The sequence below is a fragment of the Manduca sexta genome, chromosome 13, assembly GCF_014839805.1.
Source record: "Manduca sexta isolate Smith_Timp_Sample1 chromosome 13, JHU_Msex_v1.0, whole genome shotgun sequence".
Taxonomy (NCBI): Eukaryota; Metazoa; Arthropoda; class Insecta; order Lepidoptera; family Sphingidae; genus Manduca; species Manduca sexta.
In genome coordinates this window covers 6,730,374-6,746,215 of record NC_051127.1, presented here as the reverse complement: position 1 = coordinate 6,746,215, position 15,842 = coordinate 6,730,374, and the positions used below count along the sequence as shown (strand labels likewise).

Below are 15,842 nucleotides of genomic sequence, written 5' to 3'. Positions count from 1 at the left end.
GATATATGACATTCTCAGTAAAGGCCAGGTCAAAAGTACCCGGAACCGGAGGAGGAAGCGTGAGAAGTATGCCAGAATCGTGCAAAGTGGTAATCCATAGTCTCTGCCTACCCCTATGGGATAAAGGCGTGATATGTATGTATGTATGTGAAAAAAAGTCGCTTATAATATGTTAGCTGATGTAATGGTTGTTCGTTGTTGCAGCGAGCGCGCGGACGCGACGGGCGCGACGGGGCAGCGGCTGGTGGAGGGCGCGCACATCAACAAGTCGCTCGTCACGCTCGGCTCCGTCATCTCCGCGCTCGCAGAGTCCAGCCAGCCCGTCGACCGTGAGTACCACACTCACACCACACTAAACACATCACGTTGCGAATATTTATGTACTCGTCATAATGATACAACGTCAATTATATTTAAAGAAAAATCAAATTTGAATTTGGAAAATGAAAATATTGCAAATAAGACTGTCCCATCTGTCGGCCTCGGTGGCGTAGTTGTATTAAGTGCGCTGTACGGTTCCGCTGTGAGGTGTGTTCGAATCCCGGGTCAGGCAAAGTGATATTAGGTGTTTCTGCTCAGTATCAACCCGGAGTCTGGAATTTGTGCCCGATATAAGATAATAAGTCTTATCGACTTCTTTGAAAAAAATATTCCATTAAGTTTACATTATTTAATTTATGTATTTGCTTAGCTAACTTCATCCGACTCATGTATTCAATTATTAGCTATAAAGTTATGACTTTATAACACCCGTCTTACTCCCAGCTCGAACGCAAAAAGGCTCGAAGAAGAACGTGTTCATACCGTACAGGGACTCGGTGCTGACGTGGCTGCTCAAGGACTCGCTCGGCGGCAACTCCAAGACCATCATGATTGCAGCTGTGAGTATACCCATACAATATCTATCTATACATATAAAACAAAGTCCCCTTTTCTGTCTGTCTGTATGTGTTCGATTTTCTCAAAATCTACTGAACGCATTTTATGAAATTTGGTATGGAGGTTGTTTGAGACACTAGGAAGGCTTTCTGTCCCGGGAAAATATATAGCGAGACTTTTATCACGGAAAATTTTGTTCACGCGAGCGAAGCCGCGATCAAAAGCTAGTTTTTCTATATAATGAGTTGAATGTTAAGTTTAAACCGTCAACAATATTAATTACAAGTTGGGGCCATTCTCACGAAGCATTAGAGACATATCACTTTAAGATTATGTATTAATAATTAGTGGTTTTAATAATTTTAATCTATCTATACTATTATATAAAGCTGAAGAGTTTGTTTGTTTGTTTGTTTGTTTGAACGCGCTAATCTCAGGAACTACCGGTCCAAACCGAAAAATTCTTTTTGCGTTGGATAGCCCTTTGTTCGTGGAGTGCTATAGGCTATATATCATCACGCTATGACCAATAGGAGCGGAGCAATAATGAAACATGTTGCAAAAACGGGGAAAATTATAAGTTTTGAGAGCTTCCGTTGCCTGCGCTGCGTAAACGGTTAAAGTTATGCAACAATGATGTATGACGAGATTGTTCCACTTTAAAAGTTCTAAAAAATATATTATAAAACAAAGTCCCCTGCTGCATCTGTCTGTCTGAACGTGTTAAACTCAAAAACTACCCAACGTATTAAGATGAAATTTGGTATGGAGACAGTTTGAGACCCTGGGAAGAACATAGGCTCCCGGGAAACTACTACTTTTATAACGGAAAACTTTAGCCTGAAAAACTTTATAACGCGGGCGGAGCCGCGGGCAAAAGCTAGTTAGTAATATTCTTTGTCCTTGTAATTTTCGTTGTAAAAATTGAATTTCGAAGGTGTGTGAAGTCTACCAATCCGCACTAGGCCAGCGGTGGTGGACTAAGACCAAATCCCTCTCAGTAGTAGAGGAGGCGCGTGCCCAGCAGTGGGGCAGTACATAATACATGCCTGATATTATTTTTATTATTTATTTTATAGATTTCTCCAGCGGATTGTAACTACGGCGAGACCTTATCGACGCTCCGTTACGCGAACCGAGCCAAGAACATCATTAACAAGCCGACCATCAACGAGGATCCCAACGTGAAGCTCATCAGGGAGCTGCGCGAGGAGATCGAGAAGCTGCGCGCGCAGATATCTCACAATACGGTAAATTTATTAAAACATTGCAAAATGATTCATGTTGGTGACGTTATCTTTAAATATCGATAATCGATACTTATCGATTCTTTAAATAAGTGGAGTCTACATCTATCGATATGAAACATAATATTGCAAAGTGTTAAGTGACTATTATTAGTAGTGTTTAAAAGCTGCTTAAAGATTGTTTTCAGGAGCAAAACGGCGCCACTGTATTCAAGCTCGCATATTCATCTATCCTGTAAAATAATGCTATGGATATAAAACACTCTGAAAAAAAAAGTTATATTCAAATTTTTATTTCTACACAGGATCCGGTGGAAAACGAGCCAGGCATGTTGGCGACGTTGCAACGGAAAGAAGCCCAAGAGAAAGTGCTCACGGAGAAGTGGACGGAGAAGTGGCGCGAGACGCAGCAGATCCTGCAGGAACAGAAGGCGCTCGGGCTGCGCAAGAGCGGCCTCGGCGTCGTGCTCGACTCCGACATGCCGCACCTCGTGGGCATCGACGACAACCTGCTCTCCACCGGCGTCACGCTCTACCACCTGAAGGTTCGTGGACATGTGCTAAACATCAAGAATTGTATATATTGATGTTTTATGAGTTATCGAAACGACGGCAAAAAACCTCAACTGATATATAGTTCAGCCGTGCATAAGGTTCTAGAAAAGATACTACAGTGGCTGTGTATGTTCTTGACTTATAATAATCCTGAATTCACCCTGATATATTAAACTCCATTCATACACCTGTAGTGAGATCATGCATTTATAAACTAAACATTATTACGTTTACCAGTGGCGTAGGCTGCATAAAACCCGATTCCTACCGGCTTCCCCTTATGCAGAATATATGGGATTTTAATTATCATTAGAACGATTTGCAGACCGCATTCATGCATATTAGTACCTATATGGAGCGTTGGGTTCCCTTTCGGAAAATGTCACCTTTCGCCACTGACGTTTACACGTACCATGACCAATCACAACGAAATAATGTCACCCTGTTTAATACCTCTAAACGCTAATTATTTTAAACAGGAAGGCGAGACAGTGATCGGCAGCGAGGAGCTGACTCCGACGCCGGATATAGTCCTGAGTGGTGCGGGCGTCCTGCCGCTGCACTGCAAGGTGACCCTGCATGCGGGCGTGGCCACTGTGCACCCCTGCCAGGGCGCCCAGTGCTGGCTGAACACCGTGCTTATAGACAAACCGGCTAAGCTGAGCCAAGGTATGTGGGCCTGACTATAATAGTCATAGAGAACTCTACCAGCAGTCATAGAGAACTTTTTTAAAATACCCATTGGCAGTAATGAGAAACGATGTGGGATATCTCGGTTTCCGTGAGGCCTTGCGTCTTAATACTTGTTGGTGATATTCAGCTTCAAGGAGCTAGAACCTAAAAGAAGTAACGTTACAAAATTGTGTCCCCCATTTTAAGGTTTAGTATAGCGCCGCCTTCGTTGAACAACACACGTATGTGCTATAAGAAATTATACTTGCTAAAAGTATTTTTTTGCATGTGCAGGTTGCATCCTTCTCCTCGGGCGCACGAACATGTTCCGCTACAACGACCCGGCGGAGGCGGCCAAGCTGCGGCAGGAGGGCAGCGCCTCCGCCATGAACCTGTCGCGACTGTCGCTGCTCTCCTGGTCCACCACCGACCTCGCCGCCAGCACCGAGAACCTCAACACCAGCCAGACTCTATCGTGAGTAATAACTTGTACTGCACGGAGATTAACAAGCTATAATGGTTAAGTAAATGTTACCTATAAAACGCCAGCCAATATATGCAGCGATCGCTATATTTCGATTAATATATAAAATAAATTCATCTAAATTAGTCATCCGTAAGCTGGAGTCGACGGTATCAGTAGACAGGCCTATGGGTGTTAGCTATTTTAAAGGTTTTAAATTTACATTTTTTTTTACCAGTGATTTGGAGAGTGAGATTCGTTGCGAGCGGATAGAGGCTCAGCGCGCGGAACTGGAGCGCGAGAGACAGCAGTTCCTTCTACAGCAGGAGGAGAGACAGCGGCGCTGGCACGCAGAGAGGGAAGAGTTACTGCAGGCGCAGAGGAAACTTGACGAGGTGAGACAACAGACGCAATGTGATGAGTTACTGGGGAAATGTTTATGTATTTCAATTTCTTTAAAGTTGTGTAATTGTTTGTAAATGAGATACTAGTTATTATTATCAAAAATAAATAAACGTTACCATTTTGTAAAGTTACACAACGTATCTTTACTTTTATAACCAACGTTTTTTTAAGATTTAGAACAAATGTTAATCTAATCTGCTCGTCTATACAGGAGCGTGAGGCGATGGAGCGCGAGTACGCGGCGGCGTGCCGGCGCCTGTCGGGCGACTGGCGCGCGCTGGAGCGCGGCTGGACCAACCGCCGCCGCGCGCTGCGCTGTCGCCAGAGAGAACTCGCCGCGCGCACGCACCGCCTGCGGGCGCTCAGCGACACGCACCGCGGATGCGTAAGTACCACTACGCCGTAGCACACACCGCACGCGTAACGTAGCGCTGTAGCGGGACACACATCGGCTACGCTGATCGTAGCGATTGTTACGCAACGGGAGTGCTTCGGTAAGTCTACGACGTGACGTAGCGCTTCCTGCGCTGCTACAGATCTCTGAGCGCTCGGATTTGCTTACGCTTATATCATAGAAACGCTTCTCATATAGATTTATTTATTATCAGTCAGTGATGCAACTAGTCTAGTATAGTTGTTGATAAGTATTAATTTCCTATGGCTTCGGCTTCAACTTGTTGTGCATTTGTATCGATGTGAAACAATTGTTAGTGTTTCTGCTGTGATTGTGTATTGTGTTTCATGTGAAAGAAATTGGCGGAATATACAGAATACATTGCATTGTTTTTTTGTATCCGTTTTCTCACCGTGTTGCTATGTCTCTGTGTTCTAAATACTGTTCTTTAGCAAAGGATATGTTTACAAATGATTTATGCTTGGTTTCCAAAATTGGCCGTTCATTGGTTAGTAGTTCGTTTGCATACTCATTTTTAAGTATTTATAAGTTAAAATAAACCTTAGTTAAAGTATTTTAATCGACCTTGTCCGTGGTGGTCACTGACCCTCAATAATATGAATTAAGGAAAGTAGCTACATGTGAAACCTTAATTCTAACCATTTTGTAGCAAACATTATTCACTATAGTTTTTATCGTATTTATTAACAAAATTTACAAAATGACAATTAAATGCTAGACAATACATCATACACATGAGATTCGCGGACAATACTTTCTCTATCAATGAAGCTCTAATTACTGGAGTTACGTAACGCGACGCAAAGTCAATTGTGTGTCCGTTACCACGCGTTCTCGATCGGTTTACACTCGTGGGAAAATGTCGCTTTACCTACTTGTTATACAGTGAGAAATAATGATGGATGTAAAGTCTAAATTTGTGCAAAAAAAAAAATTGATAAATTTCGAACTGAAAACAATCGATGGTCAGCTGTTTCATTCCTACCGGCTTCCCTTTATGCAGAATTCATGTAGAATCTAATTATTGTCAGAACGATTTGCATACTGCATTTATGCATATTAGTACCTATATTTTGTGTCGAGTTCCTTTTTGGAAAATTTCGCCTTTCGCCACTAGTACATACATATACGGTTATTTTTATTGTGGTTTGTTTTAAATCTTACAATTTACCTCATTCCACGACAATTTTAACTAAAGATGTTATTGTAGTCGCCTCGATTTAGGGAGACCATCATTGGTCCACGCATTATAGTCAACGTATCACACGAAGCGTCACTCGTGACAAATTAACGCGATTTTCGTTCGAGAACAAATAGTACGGTCCGTTTCGGCCAATGCATTCACTTTTAGCAGAACAATAATAATGATTGTTTTTATATTACGCCAATGATCGCGCGGCACAGTGCCGTGTACGTGCCCGCAAACATTTAACGTCTTTATTTGTTGTGTTATGTATCATCTATTAGTATTTATTGTGAACATTAATATTATGTACTAGTACTTTAACGAATGATTCTATGTAAAGTATTGGTTTAGGGATTTTTTTTATTTGTTATGGTACATCGAACTTTTATAGAGTGTGGAAGATTTTTTGAAATGTTTAAGGTTAGTATAAACAAGTATAAGCCGGCAGTGCATTCATTAGTCTTGCATTTTTTATGGACGTTAGAGATAATTTATCATGAGGGGACTCCACTGGCCACTATCACATCATGGAACACTTATGGTGAAAAGTGGATGCACTGGTTACACCTCTGCCTATCCCTTGGGATAAAGTCAAACTGGTACCCGTGTGTGTGTGTGAGGTATATGGGTGTGTATGTATGTGAGTGTGCGTGTGAGTGTGTGGTTAGGTGATCGTATAAAGAAATCTTTAACACTAGTTATAACCTTCTAGTCATAAGACAGTAGGCCGTCGATCTGTCATAATTTATCGACTTTTTCGGCCAAGGTTACAAACATACCAATTATGTTTAATTATTGTTTTGATAGATATATCTGATAACAGCAAATTGACTGCAATGGTCAACACACAGTATAATTTAGAAGTAGCAGTTTTTGTTTTTAATAATCAACTTTACTATTCTACATCTATAAGACTTTTTATGGTAATGCACTATATAATTTATACATCACTATGCATTTTTAACTGTTGTCGACGCGCATCAAACATATTTGGGACGGCACCTTAATTTAATAATTGTAGCCTCAATGTATCTTGATAGCAAATACGTATAAACGTAAACGCTTCCTTCGACCTCGGTACAAAACGCTGTTGCACAGTACTGTTCTAGTAATATTTTACTAAACAAAGCAATAAAAAAGAAACGATAACTTCAAACTTCATTTTGTTAGGTCCTAGATAATAGTATGCATCGCTTTGTCTATTTTTTTACGACATTCAGTTATTAAAGTGGAGAATTTTAGATATGCTGTTAGATTTAACTGAAAATTAAGTCGGTAAGTGTTTGTAGAGTTGAATGTCATGAAGTTGTCATTTGTCGTCCTGGATTATGATTTATTTCCCGATCACACGGCGTTTCCAGGAGCTGGGAAGGATAGGTTCTGATATACATAGATCGTAAAAATAAAAAAATACAACAATGAAAACAATTTTCCCAGGAGGTGGGAAGAATAAGTTCTGGTATAAATCTATAGCAAAAGTTTAAAAAATATTGAAAACAATTTCCACTAATAAACATTAGCATAAATTAAGATGTTTATCTAAATTGTTACGATCGAAAATAAATTAAATCGGACATATTATGATGTAAAAGTTATATGAGCGTATTAGCATAGATAAACGTTATTTATGGCTTGTTTTTAATGTAAGCAATCATTTGTTTATAGTTATTTGAGCTAACATAGATCTATAATTACCTATTTATTATTTATAGATTCTGATTTTATTTCACTTTCTTTTTCATTATAATGTTATGCTTAAACTGTATTTATGCTATTATAATTTTGGTTTAAGGGAGTGCTGAATTTATTTTCTTAAGGATAACACCTTCAAATACAGTTTAAAAAAGCCTTGCTACACATATAAAAAGAGCTTTTGTGAATACGTGACGGTTCATGCGAGCTTACACTAACGCCTAAACAAAAAAATGCCTACGTCATTGCATACACAGGAAGCTTAATGATCATACTAAATAAATAAAGAATGAATAACATTCCTAACGATAATTATAAATACAATCATTTTGTGGTTTGAAAACATATGACGTTTTATATTTGTCTTTTATTTTAATGAAATAATTTCAATCCAAACATTTTACAATGAAAACATATCGATTCCTAAAATAATATAATCGATTATGTATTCATTAGGTTGTTAGTCGAAATCCAAACATTTTTTTTTTTAAATTAAAATTTTAAAATGGTTCCCCCTTTGATATTCAGAACTCCCTCATTTTATTTTTTTGTTGCCACCCTCCCCACTCTAGGCGGAGACGGAAGAGGGTCGCGTGGCGGAACTGCGCACGCAAGTGGACTCCAAAAAGTCGCAGATCGAGGAGTACGCGAAGAACACCATCGCGCAGTTGGTGGAGAGCGGCTGCAAGCTCGAGGTAAGTCGCATGGTACTGAACCGCTTTATCGATATATCGGAATGGCTTGCTGTAGTGATTGATATCGATTAGTGCTATATCGATTGTTATGCGATTAGTGATTATGATTTAGGAGGAATTCTATCGTTTTTTGCGAATGTATCTAAAATTAGCTTTGTGCAAGGGTAATAATTATTTTAATTATGTTTTTTACAAGTTTTAATCTTAAAGGATGTGCAAGGTTGAAAATAATTGCAGTGTATAGGTTGAGGAAAATTGTGGCTAACACTTATAGGTGTAAAATTACTAATTTTACATTTTTCACGTGTCGATGGTTGAAATTTTGTAATATTATTTTCACATATTAACAATATAATTTCTACTAACTGGAGCCTACGTATACTAACTTGTCCTATTTCTTGTAATGGCGATAGATACGTCTTCTGTAACATCATGGGGTGGATATAAACTTGATCGTGGCCGCACAAGTTTCGTTTCTGCTCAGCCTTTCGTGAATAAAGACATGAGCTTAGAATAGGTACTAATATGGTATTGGTTATATAAGACAAACAGTATTATCTCTGAATCTGGATCAGTGCCGATATTAATAAACCATGCTAATTTCAATCTTCGATCCAATTCCGAGAATAAACCAATCAAAATAACTCATTTGTCAGCATTTCAATAAAAACTTTACTCTGATTGGTCCATTATTGCGATGGGTTGAAAAAAACCGTAGTGACTTTCAAGAGGGTCACCACGTGGCGAATTATGGTTTACACTTCTGTCTATGTCAGAGACTGTCCGGTTGTGTCAATAGTCACACCCCCCTAATAACCTAACATAGTTGGCGAAATAAGTGTTAAGCCCATTTAGATGGTCAATTATTGATAGTAATAATCGTACGCCATTTATTGCTTAAAATCGTATCCCGTCTGAGCATGCGCAATGGCGAGACAATTCTTGCCAGCATTGGCGCATACGAACCTTTTGATGGATATTCAAGAAACGATTATTGCTAGCAATAATTGCACCGTCTGAATGAGGCTTTACTCTCTTCTTACCCCATAAAAGGAAAAAAAATCTATATATGTAGAAGTCTAAATAACATTTGACTCTCTTACTCAGAGCTCGACGACATCAAGTCCGGACAGCCCAGGGTCGGAGACCAGCACCGAGAGCCTGATGCATCTGTTGCGGCAGTGCGAGCCGGAGACCGCCACCGGCATCAAGGAGACCGTCGACAGGCATGTGAGTCAACACTGAGACAGCTTTAAAATAAAAAAATAAAAAATAAAATACTTTATTTATCACGTAGGCGAACAAAGTTGCACTTATGATACGTCAAAACAAAGAATAAGAATAATTATTATTTCTAAACAACTATTAAAATCACTTATATAACTATGGAGATTTTAAATTAGGGATAAAGTTTATACAAAAGACTAGGTACAAAAGTACGAAGTAACCAGCTCGGGCTGGCAAGTAGGGGGAATAGAAGGGTAACGCGTCGCGATCCTCACCGGTGAGGACATGAGCCCTAGCCTAGCTAACCTACCCGCCTTTCACTCGCTACCTAGGTGGTGACTCCCCGAAGAAGAAAGGCAGAAAGAAACTCCGGGCTTTCTTTTTGTCATCAATTGTTCAGTACTTCTTTTGTATTTTTTCCAAGTCTTTCTTGTACATAGTCACAATAGTTATATAAGCTAATGCACGCACATCACCGTTAACATGGGATAAGATGAAATCCAATCGACTAAACCTGGAGCGGCATAAAATAAAATTAGCGATAGCAAATAAAAGAGAACATAGATTCATACTTAAATAACGGCGTACAGCGTGCATTCGCCTACATTTACAATCATAGTTTTCAATCATGAGAAAAGAAAAAAAAATAGTGATATTGAACAGGCAAATACACTTTAGGACTACAAGGTGCTCTTATCTTAGGGTAGAAATTATCTATTATCAATATTACAAATATCCTACCACCAGTACTCCAATTCATTCGAATAATATAGCTGGTGGTAAAATATTTGTATCCGTCCTGATAGCGACCACCGTTCAACATATAACTGATAGTGACCATTCGCATGGTGTGAAACTTACGAAAGCCGAAAACTTAAGTGTCGTATTCGAGGATCGGCCTGTCCATAACCGGGCCGGGATAATTGTGTTGACTAATGAGGGGTGATTGTCTCTCGTCAGTCAATGCTCCACCTGGACCGAACTTCACTTATCATCAGGTGCAGTGGAGTAAATTAACAATGCTGGTAAGGAATGTTATGTCTTAAGTTCTACGACACATGTTTCAGCAAATCTATTGTATAGAGTATTGTAAACTGTGTGCTTCTTTGAATATCATTGATATAATTAAATTTTATAAAAATATTAATTAAAATAAATTCCTTTCACCAGAAAAAGGAGTTAGTTGAGCTAGAAGAAGAGCTCCAGAGCCGAGTGAAGTCAGTAGCGTCACACCGCGTCAAGATCGAACGGCTGCAGGCGGAGCTGGCGCTACTGGGCACGCAGGACCTGGGGCTCAGACATGCGCTGGCTTCGGATCTCAGCCCCTCTGCTGTTAGGGGTAAGATGTGATAAGCGTCTGCTTACGTCACTCAATATTGTTTTTGGACCTTCTAGGATAATGCCTAAAATTATCGTTCCTCACTTATATTGCGGTCACGCAAGGTTGAAGTTAATGTTCAATATTTCAGTAAATAAGGTGTAAAAATATAGCATTTCATCAAAACCAAATGACGAAAATCGTGACAAAGATCAAGTGTATGCCTGAATGGAGTTTTCAAATTAAGGCGATAAGTCGTGCTTACATATCGCCTCGGTTAAAGCGATAATCAATAACATTAAACATTGATATGGCCCCAGCCTTATATGAATTCAATAACATGTACATATAATTGTGTGTAGAGGGCGACGGCGAGGTGTCTCCCGTGGAGGGTGTGAAGCGCAGCAAGTCCGAGCTGGTGCTGCGCCGGACTCCGCGCGAGGACGTGCTCGACCCGCTCTCCGCCGACGAGAGGGAGGAGTACCGCAACAAGAGAATGAAGTCAGTAGCAGTTCAATATTGAAGTCATATATTATAAAGTATACGAATGGCAGAGATGTAACTGGTGGTTACAAATTATTGAGAGTTTATATCCGTCATCTCATGCGATAGTCAGTTTTTGAAATATCAAGCCCAAATTTAATGTGATAGGCAAGAAATAAATATAGACCATAGATACCAATCCAAGGCGACTTATATTTCTCTTATCGAATCCAACTTTTTTTTTTGCTTGACTAGTATACCGCACCTGGAAACGTACGAACTATAAAATTATCAAATTATTCAAAAAGATAGTATATCACCTGATCCAAACCGCCTTTTAACCCTCAAAATCTTTTTCACCAGTCTGAGCCTAAGCCTGGACCCGCTGGAATCCCCTAACACAGGCAACGCCGAAGACACCTTCCACACAGCCACATCAGGGTCTCCCAAGTCGTTCCCGACCGAGGAGCCACCGTCACCGCCCACGCCGACCGACCAGCCGCTACCGCTGCCCGCGTTCAGACTGGGTCCGGTGCCTGACGACAGCGATGATATGTCCAGCACTGAGGATTATCATAAGGTGAGGTTCAGAGAAGCTGAAGCCTGGTTAAGGATGAATTGCAGTCCCAATTCGACTAACTCGGTCAGTACACGTGCTGTACAACTACAGCGTGATCTCACCACTTTTAAAGTCGAAAATATTATCAAGAGTAATTAAGTATTAATTATTCGTTGAGAAAAAAAAGGCTTTAATAAAAAATCTTTTATTTCTTGTCATATGGTTAAAATAAAATAGGAAAAAATATATAATGTAATTATTTTGTACAAGTGATTATTTTATGTGTTATAATCCCACAATACCAGTGTACAGTATAAAGGAAGCGTAAATACAACTTATCGAATTGTTTTATTTCAGCCGAGGGTGGTGGAAGGGCAGTCTTCCAGCTCGATGGACCGGTCGCCTGAAGAGAGGCACCAGAGAGCCAAGTACCGACGGCGGATAGCAGGTTTGTAGCTAGTTATAAACTGTACAGGGTGTTGAGGAAATAGGTTTAATGCATGGTCCGCCGAACCGGATCGTGTAGAGCGGCGGCACCAATATATTGACCATGTGATAATAATTCATTAATTATTCTCCAAAATGTAGAAAGGTACATAACATCTCAGAAATTTTCTATAGGCTTCTATTATCCAGGGACGAAGCCGCGAGCAAAAGCTCTATGTATAGATATAGTATATATTCCCATGTGCAGGCGAAGGCAAGTCGGGTCGGCGGCAGGTGACGGAGGCGGAAGCACTGCGCGCCATGCAGCGGCTGTGCTCGCGCATCGCCGCGCAGAAGATGCTCGTCATCTCCTCGCTCGAGAACGACTGCTCCAAGGAGGAGCTCAACCGACAGATCGCGGTGAGCACTGGCAACACCAAGCTAATACTGCCAATGAGAAGCCACAACACACCGAGTTGTGAACCTAACGAGATTATAACAACTAAGCTTTAACTCCAAAACATTTTTATCTCTCCAGGTTCTCCAAGAGCTGCAAAAGAAATACGTCCGGCTAGAGATGGCGCTGCAGTACTCGTTCTTCGACAACCAGCCGAACAAGCGCACGATGATGGTCACTCCCATCCAGGAGACGCCGTCGCTGACGCTGTCCGAGAGCGACATGCAGGTCACCACCGAGGACAGCAACCACACCGAGAATGGACATGTCGTCGACCCGTTGTTGCAAAGGTGATAGACTATTTATAACATACATACATACATAACATCACGCATTTATCCCCGAAGGGGTATGCAGATTCGCAACTAGGGCACCCACTTTTCGCCAAGTGTGTTCCGTCCCATGATGTGATAAGGGGCGAGCCTATCGCCATATCAGGCACAAATTCCAGACTCCGGGCTGATACTGAGCAGAAAAACCCAAATATCACTTTGCCCGACCCGGGATTCGAACCCAGGACCTCAGAGCGCTATTGTACCGGACATGCAATACAACTACGCCACCGAGGAAGTCTATTTATAATCTATAGAAAAATAGCTGGTGTCTCTTCTGAAGTCTTCAACTAGGAGTAATAAATCTGGAAGGAATGCTTGCGAATCGCACATTGTCCTTGGCACGGTACCCTACAGTGAAGTGAGATAGACTGCCAAATCAAACGTGGGGTTTTTATCGCAATAGCACGCATGCATTGCGTTTTGGTATAATTTTAGAATAGATTTTATATTCTTTCCCCCAAGGTGGGATCGAATCAATACAAAAAATAATTTCGTCAGGTTAAAAGAGCAAGAGATAGAAGCGTCTGACAATGTCTCCACGTCGAACGACGAGTTGTCGTCGGAGCACCCCGAGGCGTGGGACGATCCGCTGCGGTCCAGGAACTCTCTGGAGAACTCCAGAAACCATCTGGACGGCCCGCCGGGACTCATCGAGGTACCTTTGCCGGTGAGTATCACTAACAGAATGATTGCAATAGGTATTCATTGAGTCCACTATATACAAGGTCATTTTGATATTGCGTTAAGAAATTAAACCACATACTCGTTTTTACCTTTGCTAACTTTGTGTCTGAAGTCATCTATGAATAACGAATATTATTACCAAAAATCTCGATTTTAGTTTTAGCATAGCAATATGGCGTGCGCGTGAGTGTTTTTGACTGGAAGTTTCATGTTGCCGATGTGACGAATTCTCTTAGAGTAACAGTAGTGACATTAAGGCGTGTAAAATTCAAATTACTTTTTATTGGTATTTATTTTGTTCGAAACCTTTTTATTACTTTTACGGTTCGAGTAACTTATTGTCAAGTGTGTTTTTCATAAAGATACTATGTGGAATCATTCGTAATGCAATGTCAAAATGACCCTGTATATCGAAAAATACTTACATGATTCAAAGTTTGAAATGATCTAGATTTTGACTTTCAATCAATTTTAAATGTGAGTAGACAAGTGTCGCTTTTAAAGTCTTTAACTTTCAAAACTGATTATGATGCGTATAGTAAATATGTTTTTTTTTTCAGGATCCTACGATGTCACCAGGGTTAATGCATCCAATAGATTTCAGTAAGTATAAAATCTATGAACCCCTTTGATCGAAGTAAGCTCGATGATCTATAAAACGTGCAAAATACTTTCGTCTGCAGATATTATTTTATAAGTCTATTAATTAAAGCTGGTGCGTTTTCAGTACTGACACTAACACAATTTTACACCGTATGTTAATAAAATATTTCATTATAATTAAATGGATAGAAACATGCAAATATAACATCATATTTTTCGACTGACGTAATTTATTCACACACACTATGTACGCGCAACGTGTGTATGTGTTGTTCGCGGCAGCTTTAGATAATTTACCTATAAGTACATAATTCAATGATAACAGAACTGGTTCGCTTACGATGTCTACGACTACCTTATGAACAATATCATCCAACGTTTTGAACTATGTTGGTTGTTAAGCCAGGGGATCGCCTGTACACCATTAGCAGGGTACACCAGGTGATAACCATGGCGTTTCCCAAAAAAAAAAAAAAAAATGTTGGTATAATATAAAAATGTTACGATAACAGTAGAGCATAGTATCAATGTACCCTGATCTCCCTTCCAGACGAAGTAGTAAGCATCCCGGGCTGGGTGACGCGCGGCGCGGGCGCGTCCACGCACCACGAGTACGAGGTGCGCATCTGCCTCGGCGACCACTGCCGCTGGCTGCTCCTGCGCAGGTACCGGCGCTTCCGCGATCTGTACCTCACCATGCGCAGGACCTATGGGCCTAAGGTGAGTACAAATAGATGTAAGTCGTAAGTACATTCGTGATTAGTCGGTTTGACGACCAAAACGCCGATGTTTAGCGCGATTGGTTCTGCACTCGATGCTCGTTGTCTATTGGCTTACATGTGTTACGTGGCTACTATACAGTTATGATTATATTAAATATAAACATGTCTATACTCTTAAGTCATTCCTCTTGTAAAAATAACATTTTAGGTAATATAGATATGTATAAGAGCTGATTTACACATGGCGGTTTGAGTTTGACAAAATTTAGAAAAAATACTCAAGCTCGCTCTCACTGTTATTCATCGGGGCTTGTGTCCGATGTTGGCGATACAATAGAATGTTTTATGGCAAATGATCGATAAAAGCGCGTCCTAAACCCGTGCAGGTGGCGTCGATCCCGTTCCCGGCGCGCACGCTGTGGTCGTCGGAGGCGGTGGCGCGCGCGCGGCGGCCGGCGCTGGAGTCGTTCCTGCGGCGCCTGCTCACCGTGTGCTCGGCCGACCGCCGCTGTCCCTTCCACCGCGCGCCGCTCACCAAGGACACGCTCGTCGAGTTCTCGCCCTTCTTCAGAAAGGTACCACTTTCATCGATATACAACTTATATCGATTAAAAAAATTGTTATGTTTAATCTATTACATGAAATAAGATAAGGGGATAAAAATGCCTTTTGTACAAAAATTTTATATTTATGTTTTAATAAAATAAAAAATGGTATTGTTGTGTAATACCCATAAACTTGTTTATTGTCTTCTCTTTGAGCGAGATGTATGTTTAGCAGTGAACTTTATACTTATAGCTGATGATGTCGATGTGTACA

The 15,842-nt window shown here is 40.7% G+C and overlaps 1 protein-coding gene across 2 annotated transcripts in view; it reads left to right on the top strand.

The window, feature by feature from the left end:
* LOC115449385 (kinesin-like protein Klp98A) overlaps nucleotides 1-15,842 on the top strand; it is a 55,726-nt gene that overhangs the window by 32,762 nt on the left and 7,122 nt on the right. For both annotated transcript variants that reach the window (XR_005112292.1, XM_030177192.2), the window contains exons 7-26: nucleotides 205-329; nucleotides 766-881; nucleotides 1,959-2,129; nucleotides 2,432-2,671; nucleotides 3,161-3,350; nucleotides 3,648-3,828; nucleotides 4,055-4,211; nucleotides 4,433-4,606; nucleotides 8,087-8,209; nucleotides 9,317-9,439; nucleotides 10,607-10,775; nucleotides 11,117-11,255; nucleotides 11,601-11,817; nucleotides 12,154-12,244; nucleotides 12,491-12,642; nucleotides 12,761-12,969; nucleotides 13,513-13,681; nucleotides 14,259-14,301; nucleotides 14,852-15,021; nucleotides 15,410-15,598. Coding sequence is in view for 1 of the 2 variants with exons in the window: in XM_030177192.2 (XP_030033052.1) it covers nucleotides 205-329; nucleotides 766-881; nucleotides 1,959-2,129; nucleotides 2,432-2,671; nucleotides 3,161-3,350; nucleotides 3,648-3,828; nucleotides 4,055-4,211; nucleotides 4,433-4,606; nucleotides 8,087-8,209; nucleotides 9,317-9,439; nucleotides 10,607-10,775; nucleotides 11,117-11,255; nucleotides 11,601-11,817; nucleotides 12,154-12,244; nucleotides 12,491-12,642; nucleotides 12,761-12,969; nucleotides 13,513-13,681; nucleotides 14,259-14,301; nucleotides 14,852-15,021; nucleotides 15,410-15,598 (3,148 nt within the window). In the remaining variant the exon portion in view is untranslated. The remainder of the gene's footprint in view (nucleotides 1-204; nucleotides 330-765; nucleotides 882-1,958; nucleotides 2,130-2,431; nucleotides 2,672-3,160; nucleotides 3,351-3,647; nucleotides 3,829-4,054; nucleotides 4,212-4,432; nucleotides 4,607-8,086; nucleotides 8,210-9,316; nucleotides 9,440-10,606; nucleotides 10,776-11,116; nucleotides 11,256-11,600; nucleotides 11,818-12,153; nucleotides 12,245-12,490; nucleotides 12,643-12,760; nucleotides 12,970-13,512; nucleotides 13,682-14,258; nucleotides 14,302-14,851; nucleotides 15,022-15,409; nucleotides 15,599-15,842) is intronic.